At 35.5% G+C, this 10,848-nt stretch overlaps 1 protein-coding gene across 1 annotated transcript in view; it reads left to right on the top strand.

The window, feature by feature from the left end:
* The window catches only part of SPINK5 (serine peptidase inhibitor, Kazal type 5), a 117,977-nt gene that overhangs the window by 99,281 nt on the left and 7,848 nt on the right, over positions 1-10,848 (top strand). The window contains exons 27-32 of the mRNA XM_006874516.1: positions 2,403-2,530; positions 3,640-3,712; positions 4,451-4,540; positions 4,647-4,774; positions 5,788-5,887; positions 10,514-10,644. Of these exons, the coding sequence (XP_006874578.1) occupies positions 2,403-2,530; positions 3,640-3,712; positions 4,451-4,540; positions 4,647-4,774; positions 5,788-5,887; positions 10,514-10,644 (650 nt within the window). The remainder of the gene's footprint in view (positions 1-2,402; positions 2,531-3,639; positions 3,713-4,450; positions 4,541-4,646; positions 4,775-5,787; positions 5,888-10,513; positions 10,645-10,848) is intronic.

Here is a 10,848-nt window from a genome sequence, read left to right as displayed (position 1 = left end):
GGACAGTGTTTTGTTCTGTTATGCATCAGGTCATTACGAGTCAGTACTGACTGGATGGCACCTAACAACAATAACAACAAAATGTCTAAGCTGCCCATCCCTATCAGACCTGTGTATAGGATTGAGCCTTGATGTGAAGACTCCTTCCCTCTCAGTTTGTTTTTTGAGCTACTACATCCATAAATACAGGTTTGATAGGGATGGGCAACTTAAACACTTGACCTGTATTTGCTAATCCATAAATACAGGTCAGGTTCCTCAAATTGTAGCAATTTACATTTGTTTCTCTCATCAAATTTCATTACCTTCTTCTAGTCGAGTTCTGATCTAAACTACATCAAATGGGTACTATCTACACGTTTGGGCTTTCTTTTATGTCTCCTCTCACTTTATATCAGCTGGAGACTTCATTCTCAACTTTAGCCCTCTGTGACTAGGTCCTTTTCCAATGATTAAGGAGTCCCCAGGTCTCACCACCCTTTGGGCCAACCAGCCTTTCCTCTTCTTTCTCTCATATCCAGGTCTATAGGGGTCTATGGAACGTGGTCAAACTCAGCCCAAATCTTCATTGCTGCCCTCCCCCATTTCCATTCACCAGTAGGTCAACATAGCCATCAGCAAGCTAACATTCCTGCTCCTATGTTTCCTCTGCATTTCAGTCTTGGAGGGAGCTTTGTCCTGAAGGGACTTGATTGCTTGCTTTTATGGCTCCCAGAAAACAACTTACTTATTCTTATAGTAGCCAATCAGACTGAAATTTTTGTTTTTGATTTTTCCTGCTGTTTTTTCTTTCAAAAAGTATCTTCTGTTCCTCTCGCTTCTCCAGGCTGTTCTGCTTGTCCTTTCAAGTTGGAATGTCCCACCTCAGAGGGTTCTGGATGGGGCTCAGAACTCCACCTGAGGTCCTATATGCTACAAAAGCTCTGCAAGAAACCTATTTCACTGGGCAAGTTCTAGAACCCTTTTTTATGTATTGTAATCAGTTATAGGCTGAAGAGGGGCTTACAAGCTTTCTGTAATCATGTTTCCTGACATTTGTTTCTATCCCACTCATGTCCATTTTACAATAGTAGGCAAGAGAAACCAACATTCATAAGACAGTCAAGCATCTTACCATTATTTCCCCTCTTTTACACTGTGCCTTGGTCCTGTATCACAGAGTCCTGTTGTTCCAAGTTTGAGCACACATCATTACTTACCTCTCTCCTATTTAGCCCATGCAACCCTTCTTAAGTGTTCCTTATCTATCTTTTTCTTCCATCGCCCTCCCCCTTCTTGTATATTGCCCTCCCCAACACCTGAACTTTGATGTGTCTATCTCCTACCTTGTGTTCTACTGTCCCTTCCTTCCCACCCCTGATAACCAAGAAAGACTTTTTTTTTTCTTTTAATATGGATATCTTTTCTTAACTTTTTACAATAATGGTCTTAAGCAACATTTGTCCTTTTGTGGCTGACTAATTTCACTCAGTGTAACGTCCTCTAGTTTCATCCATGTTATGCGGTGGTTTGTAACTTCCTTGTTATTCTTCAAGGTAACATAATATTCCATTGTGTGTATGTACCAAAGTTTGTTTATCCATCCTTCTACTGATGGACACTTTGGCTATCCCCATCATTTTGCTATTGTGAATAGTGCTGTGATAAACATTGGTCTGTTGCTTTCTTTTCAAGGTCATTATTTTTCAATGAACAAAAAAATCAGCTCCATATTCTTACAAGTGGATAAAAACTTGATTCTCTGCCATATGATGACAAAGATAAAAAAAAAAAAATAGTGTGGCCTGGTTGTTAGCAAGGCTTAAGTCATGACTAATTACTTAATCTCTCAGTGCCTTGTTTTTCTCATCTATGGGGATAATAAGTATCAATCTTAAGACTTTTTATTTTTCTAAAAATCAAAGTGTATTCACTATAACACATAGCAAAGTGTTTGGAGTATATTTGTTAGTTTTTTTAAAAAGTTGTTATTGAGAAACAAAGTTAAAGTTTTGCATGTTTACATATCTTGCCAGAAGAAAACTATTTCATTCTTTTCAGGGTCTTGAATTTGACACTTTATGGGTAGAGTAATGAATGCAATTACAAGGAGGTAAATTTGGGACTCAGCCTAATATAAAACTATCTAGAATTAAAATTGTCTTAAGTGGTAATGAAATTCCACTGAAGCAGTAAAATCATCATGATGGATATTACAGAGAGAATTCAAACCTTTTAATCAGAGCTTGAATGAAGTGTCTTTCAAACACATTTAAGCCCTGAAATGTTAGTTTCTCTAGCTTTCATTCTTTTTGTTTTTTGTTTTCCTTCGGTGTTATGAGTTCATATCTAACCAAGTGGTTGTATTTTAAGTCTTCAAAAATCAGACTGTGGCAATAACATCGTTTTGCTCATATTAGCAGGATCAGTGTCATGAATTCCGGAGTTTGCTGAGAGGAGGGAAACTGATCTGCACCAGAGAAAATGACCCTATTCGAGGCCCGTATGGCAAGATGCATGTCAACAAATGTGCGATGTGTCAGACCATCTTGTATGTGAAGAGATTTATGGATCTATTTGATATAGTGTGCCAGTTTGTTCAAAAATAGTTCCTCTTACTTTAAAACCTAAGACACTTGGCATCATATAGTAACAATATAATAGTCACTTTTCATGTTTGTAGAGGACAACACATTTCCAATGCAATTTCAAAGATATTTTAATTTTGAATATGAGAGACATAATCATACCTGGAGCCAATGGGCTAGGAAAGACAGCTGTGGTATAATGGCAATATCATTGACATTAAAGTCACTGACTTTTCAGCTTACCTAAGTAAATCATCATTATACTTATACCTGTATTATATATATAGTTGGTGTTAGCTGTTGTTGAGTTGACCCCAACTTATGGCAGGTATAATACAACAAAATATTGCCCAGTCCTATGTTATTTTCACTGTCATTGTCATGTTTGAGTTCAGTTAGGCAATATGATATTCTGATCAATAGAGTTTTTGCTTTAGAAATATGTTGCCATGTTTGCCTTCCTAGTCTGTCTTTGTCTGGAAGCTTCATTGACATTTGTCCACTGTGAGTGACTCTGCTGGTATTTGAAATACTACTGGCATAACTTGCAGTATCATAGCGACATGCAAGCTACCACAGTACAACAAACTGAGAGACTATTATAGATAACAACAAACCATTACACATAGATGTATAATAAAAAACAAAAGCATATAGATTTTTTAAGAGCCAAGGAGATAATATTTGTAAAAATGTTTATAAATCTCAAAATGCTATAGCTAGGTAAGCAACAATTAAACTGTAGTATTTAATTACAGTTTAAAATATAAAAGAGAAAAATAAGTCAACTTTCTTCGTGAAAGCTATTAATACCTTTAAGGAAAAAATAGTCCTTTAAGATTACACCACTTTCAATCATGTTTTAATAACTGAATTGATAAATGTTGATTACATTGCTAAACATATAAAAATTTCAATCAGATTGACTAGTTAAAAACATATTTTTAAAAGACTTGAGTAAATAATGTTGTATTTCCCAGTGTTTAGAATTAGTACATACTTAGTGAAATAAAATCTTAAAAGAACTAGTAAAAAAACACTCCTATCTTATTTTGTTTTGTTTTTTCTCCAGTGAGAGAGAAGCTAATGACAGAAAAAAGAATGATGAAGAAAAATCAAGTACCAAACCCTCAAATGACTCAAAGGTTATTTCTTAAGAGATATCATTCATTTACTTTCACCCTCTGTATCTTACATTCTGGCACTGTAGGATAAGCACTGGACTGCTATCCATAAGTTCGGTGGTTCAAACCCACCATTTGCTCATTGGAAACCCTATACTGGGTCACCATGGGTCAGAACAGACTCCATGACACATTAACAGTATCAACAACTTTTATTTCAAAAGAAATTGGTTTCTTTCTGGCTTTAGAGTGTGATACTTTTGTAGATTTTTGCAGAGATTCTCCAAGAGTGTGTGTCAATGATTGTTTTAGACAATCATCTTTGGGAAAGTGTAGTTTGAAAAACTAGAGGGTTGCATTCTTCACCATCTGAGCTGCATTCTTATCTATGAGACATTTAATGTGAAAAGAGGCTTTGGATAATTTGTAGACACTGATTTTATAATTTAAGTAATGCAACTGAATCTCAAACCTTACCTTAGCTTCTTTCCTTGATGTCTTTTTCTGTTTTCTCCTTCTCATCAGAGAATGAATAGCCTGGATGAGAGATGCTAGTTTTTCTATTTGCTTTTGGCTGAAATCTTCATTCAGTCATTTAGTAGTGATAATCACTTTTGCAGAATTAGATTTCTATAGGATTGCTCTTTGGTTAAAAAGTTACCTCATGTGGAAAATGGGGAAAAAGAAGAATGGATGCTAGGTCAGAAGTAGATAATAAGGTTTATTAAGTGCTATTTTGTGTTTCCCTTACATTACCAGGACCAATGCAAAGACGATCCAAATGAAGCAGGAAATGGAAAACTTAGACAGTCTCAACGTCCCCTGGCCTTCATTGCTAGAATAACTTCAGTGAGTCTGAATCCTAAGAATATACTTCTTAAAACTAAGTTTCAGAAAAATTGCAAATCAAGAAGGTAAAAGCTGTGTTACCTTCCTTATTCTCATTTTTTTTCAGGATGAGTGCAGTAACTTTCGGGATTATGTTAGGAACGAGCAGCTCGTCTGCACTCGAGAAAATGACCCTGTGCGTGATATGGATGGAAAGTTCTATAAAAACAAATGCTTCATGTGCAGAGCTCTCTTGTGAGTAAGAGTTTTCCTCTCCTTCTTCAGCTAGCCCAAGGATTATAGTTCTAGAAACTGCTGATTTAGTAAATTTATGAATCCATAGGGACCTTGAAATACATCGTTACATTCAAGGTCTTTTAAGTTGAGAACACTGATACAATAGAGTATTTAGAGTTAGTGACATGACTTCGGAATTCAAGTTCTAATCATGATACCTACTAGTTGTGTCACTTAAAACAACAAGGAAGAACCTCCAACTCTTAAAATAACAATTTTAAAATTGTGTCCAAGATTTTCTTTCTGCAACCAGACTGGTCATCAGAAATCAGTCTTTTTCAAAATACAAACTTTTGCACACCAAAACACATTAAATCAGACTATCCAAGGATAAAGAATCCTTTTATTTAGACAGGATCTTCAGGTGATTTTGACAAATACCCAGATGTTGGGACAAACAGGTATGATAGCTAATGATTGATGATGATGATGATGATGATGATGATGGGGATGAGGATTATAAGGATGGCTGTCCTAAACTCGGTGAACACAACAATAATAATCAGCATGTAGTTACTTTTTCACAGTAGGTTCTTTGAGGCAGGAATTCATATTACCCTCTTTATGTTCTAGGAAATCCCAATTCAGGGAGTTTAGACATATCAAGTCTAATGTGATTAAGTGATGAGACCTCTAACTCAACTTCTAGTTGTATATGTTTTTTAATAGATGGCTCTGGTCACTTTCTTGTGGAATGTTTTAAAGCTTCTATTATGTTTTATTAGTATTGCTTAACTTGGTACGTAGTGGTTACGGATTGGGCTATGAACCTCAAGGTCAGCAGTTCGAAACTACCAGCTGTTCCGCGAGAGAACGATGAGGCTTTCTGCTCCCATAAAGATTTACAGCCTCAGAAACCCTGTATAGGGTCGCTATGAGTTGGAACATAACAAATAACAACAGCTTCATATAGGCATGAGTTGCTGGTTCTTTTAAATGCATTTAAAATTACTTTTTGTTTCCTTCTCTAGCCAAAAAGAAGCTTTAGAAAAGGCAAGAATTATAGAAAAGCCAACCCACAGTAGAGCTTCTGAAGAAGAACATAGCACAGATTCCCCCCACTATTCTCTGGTAAGAATGACAAGTTCTTAAAAAAGATACCCATCTAATTAGTACTCTTGGTGTTTTCAGGCCTGTTGCTACTTTCTCTCCCTAAACCCCAATTATGTAGAAGGCTGGAAAGACTGGTTCAGTGTAGCCTTGAGTTCTTTCATGATTAAATGCAGTTCATGGAATCCTGGGGTGACACTGTGAGATAAAATACTGGACCGCAAGGTTTGTTTGACCCACAAGACCAGTGGCTCAAACTTACCAGCTGCTCCTTGGAAACCCTATTCAGGGTCACTATGAGTCAGAACTGACTCTAAAGTACTTGAAAAAAACAGCAATGAAAATGGTTGGTAAGAATTCTGGGTTTACTCATCAGTGTATTATTCTGTGTTCTTTGAGAATGTTAGGCCATCTCCAAGCCAATTTTGTACATTTTGGACATTAAAATCATTATGTATGATGAGTGTAACTGATCTTACGTGTGGCCAAGTAAGAAGTTAGTTCTATAATTTGGTTCTGTAATTTCAGGAGATCAAAAGTGAGCTCAGCACACTTTCTTTAAATCCTTCCTGCAGTCAAACCCCCTCTTCCCACCCCACCAAAGCCTGGAAAGATATTCCTAACCTACTTATATTTGTGAAATTCCATCAATCAGCAATTCATAGTAGTTAAACGTTTTTATAAAAATTTACACTGTAGGGCAGCAGTGATGTATTCTTCTTGGTGTTGTTAAGTGCCATTGAGTTGGTTCCAACTCACAGCAACCCTGTATAGGGTTTCCAAGGAACAACTGGTGAGTTTGAACTGTCCACCTTAAGGTTCCTACTGACCTTGTGGACTAGTATTTATCTTACAGTGGATGTATTGCTTAGTATAAATTAGCCTAATCAGTTTTATATTTTAGGATTTTGGAGCATAAGGGTTGGCAAGGTAATGGGGAGATAAGAGCATCAGATAGAGTCACAAAGTGGTAAAATCTTAAGAAGTGATTTTACCATTTGGGATGAAGATCTAGGAATGGAGAAAGAAAGGCATCAAACATAAATTTTATCTAAGGATTTTCTCAATTTAGCTAGGATAATAGGTGAGCTGCATAAGTTTAATAAACATTAATTATTTACTTCCAGTTAATTTAATTGGACACTATAATAGGGATTTCTACATGTAGAAAATAACTATTCACGAAATCTGTTCTTACATTTTTTATATTAAAGTAGAATTATTGTTGTTAGTTGCTGTTGTGTTGAGTCTGATTCCTGGCTATCCATGTGTGCAGAGTAGAACTGCTCAATCAGTTCTCAAAGTTGTGACCTTGAAAGCAGATTGTCACATCTGTCTTTGAAGGTACCTCTGAGTGAATTTAAATAACTATCCTTCCAGTTAATAACCTTGCACTGAACTATTTGTTTCACCAGAGGACTCCTAAAGTATAATACTCAGAGGGGAAATTAATGATATCATAAATTTATAGCTAAATGAAATATCACAAAGTTATCACACTTATGTCACCAGCACCTAAGTCAAGGAATAGGACAGCTCTTACAAACTAGAAACTCCCTTATGCTTTCTTGTGTTCCACAATATTTTCTGAGTTGACTTTTATGAGGGTCATATTTATTATTCACTATTTTGCTCATCCAACGGTCCACTTATTCATCCAACAAATTCGTGTTGAGTGCGTAATATGTTCCAGGCATTATTCCTCTGTGCTTGGCCAATAGTCATAAACAAAACATACAGAACACTTCACATGCCTTATTAGATTGGAGAAACAGAGCCAATAGGCAATGTGACTAAGTGAATAGTGCCAGAGAGAACATAACGCAGAAAAATCATATAGCAAATGTTGAGAGTAGAGGAGGGGAGATATAATTTTAAATAATGAGCATAGGGAAGAATGCTTCAAATGGTTACATTTTACCTGTAAAATGTAAAAGATATATTCCTTATGCATACCTGAGGGGAGAATATTCCAAGAAGGGGAATGTCAAATAGCCTTGAGGAAAATGTCACAGAACAACAAAGAGTCCAGTGTAGTTGAAATGGGGTGACTTCATGAGAGGAAGTCAGACAGGTAAAGAGAGATCATGTTATAATGGATTTTCCAGACCACTTGAAATATTTGGGCTCTTACTCTGAGTGAAGCTTTTTAAAAGAGTAGTGAATTAATTTGATTTACATTTTAAAAGAATAACACTGACTGGTATATTGTAAATACATTGCAGGGAGGCAAGGGGAGAATATGGTCGTTGCCTTAATTTATAAATTAGGTAATGAAAAAATACATAATTGTAATAGTGGTAGAGGTCATGAGATATGGTTGTATACTGCATATTTTTAAAGGTATAATCAACAGAATTTTTTTTTTCACAGAATTGATGTAGCATGTAAGAAAAGAGAGAGAGACAGTATCTGCCTTTATTCTCTCTGCTCATTCTTTGTATTGTTTTCTATTGGTAGTTTTGAACTCTGGAATAACAGGATTCTGAAGAATACTAAGGGTATATCTGACTGTTCTATTCATGCCAAGGTTTTTGTATAAATTCTCCCTGGGTAGCTATACTGAATTAGAACCCTCCACCATCTAAAATAGTTTATTTAGATATTTAGCAAAACAAACCAGAAAATACATCTTTCATCTTCTGTAATAAATTTCAGTAGATATAATACTGTTAAATTTGTTAGTCCTTCTCAGTATCTGTTTCAGATAATGGTTGAATAGGATTACTAATTTCATTTTGGTTACCAAACTCATGGGAGTCCTGGTGTGGTGTTGTGGGCTAATACGTCAGACTGCAAAGTGGTTTGAACTGTATGGTCGGTGGGTCAAGCTCACGAGCTGCTCCTTGGAAACTCTATACAGGGTCACTATGGATTGGAATTGACTCAAAGGCACTTAACAAAAACAACAACCACATTCATTGGCATATAATTATTTGTTACATTTCTACACTATTTTAAGATAGACACTATATGTATTGATGTCCCCTTTTCTTTCTTTACTTTGTTGTTGCTGGTAAGTGCTGTCAAGTCAGTTGTGATTCATAGTGACCTTGTTTATGGCTTCCAAGGAGTATCTGGTGGGTTTGAAACTCCAACCTTGAAGTTAGCAGTCCAGTGCTTATCCTACAGTGCTCACCAGAATTCCTTTACTTTAGACAATACATGTTTATTAAATTACAGTTTGGGATGTCAGAAGTCTAAATGTATGATAAAATATAATAATAACCATACCATGGTTCAGGACAACCTCTAAGGTTGAGACTGCTCTAGGAGATCCAATGGAACAGACTTCAACTGTTGTCATAAAATCAAGCTATAGCCTCTGCATTTGCTGCCTTGGCATTCATTAATTCCTCCTAGTTTCTCTTTCAGAGTTCTGGTGCTACAGTAGGTTAAACATTAAACTGCTAACTGAAAGGCCAGCTGCTTCATGGGAGAGAGATGTGGCAGTATGTTTCTTTAGATTTTAAAGTCTCAGAAATCCTATGGAGCAGTCCTCCTCCTCCTGGAGGGTCATAATGAGTCTGAATCAACTCCACAACAGTGGGTTTAGTTGTTTTTTTTCATTTAGTTTCTGATATGGCGGTTCACCCAGTCTTTCAATAATATACTAATCATACCTTGTTCCTCTGGGCCACAACCCATATGCTGTGGTGGTTGTTTTCCCCTTTTAGGTCAATTTTGTAAAAAAGACTTATCAATTTATCATTATTTTCAAACAATCAACTTTTGGTTTTGTTCTGTTTTCTATTTCATTGATTTCTCGTTTCTTTCTGTCTTTTCTATTATTTTTGGGAGGCTTAATTTACTCATGATTTTCTAGCATCTTGAGATGGACATTTAGATTATGAATTTAAACCTCTCTTTATTTCTAGTACATGTACTTAAAATAATTACTCTAGCTCTGGGATTTGGTTGATTATATTTCATTTTAATCAGTTCAAATTATTTCTAAATTTTATTATGATTGCTCCTTAGAAGTGTGTTGCTTGATTTATGAACACTTGGGTAGTTTCTAAAGATCATGTTGCTTACTAGTTTTATACTATGATAATAATATATACCCTAGTTTAATGCTATATATTGAATACTAGTTAATAGGTTTCCTGGGTGGTGCAAATGTTTCAGTACTTTACTACTAACTAAAAGGTTGAACACACTTTAGAAGACAGACCTAGTGATCTGCTACCAAAGGTCACAGCCTTGAAAAAATACAGAACATTTCTATTTTGCACCTATGATGTCACCATTAACCAAAATTGACTTGACAGCATCTAGCAACAGCAAAATGTATAATTCCTTTGTGGTTAGAGAACTTAATTTTTAGGTCTTCAATTCTTTGAATTGATTGACACTCATTTAACAACCTATTTTGTTAGTTTATTTCATATGGTATCATGTATCGGTATTTCAATCCTTTTTAAGGTTTGAATATAATTTGTTTTTATTATTAAAACCTGAAATTTAGAAATCTATTCATTAATTGATGAACACTTGGGTTATTTCCATCTTTCACCTCTTGGTAATAGTGCTACTATGAACATGTATTCAAATGTGATTCTGGAAAACAAAACTTTTTCTTCTCAAGCCAATCTAAGTCTTGAGTTTCATTGAGTAAGTCTGCTTTATTTTTTGCTTGTTCAGGATTCTGATATGTGTAGAAACTACCGAATATTGCCCAGGATGGGTTACCTTTGTCCAAAGAACTTTCAGCCTGTCTGTGGTGATGATGGCCAGACATACAACAATCCCTGCATGCTCTGTCATGAAAACCTGTAAGTGCACAATTCATTCCAGCATATCTTCCAGTGTGGAGACTCTCATAAATAAACTTGACCCCCAGCAGTGCAGTGATATTAATTTGAGATGTGTTGCAAGTAATTTATTAATCATCACACTTTAGATTTACAAGTTTCTGAATGATTGTATTTACACATAAAATAAAAAGGGCCTTCAAAAAGTTCATGAAAAATTGAATT

This window comes from Chrysochloris asiatica, unplaced genomic scaffold, assembly GCF_000296735.1.
Source record: "Chrysochloris asiatica unplaced genomic scaffold, ChrAsi1.0 scaffold00280, whole genome shotgun sequence".
In the NCBI taxonomy this organism is placed as follows: domain Eukaryota; kingdom Metazoa; phylum Chordata; class Mammalia; order Afrosoricida; family Chrysochloridae; genus Chrysochloris; species Chrysochloris asiatica.
This window is presented reverse-complemented; position numbering and strand designations above follow the sequence as displayed.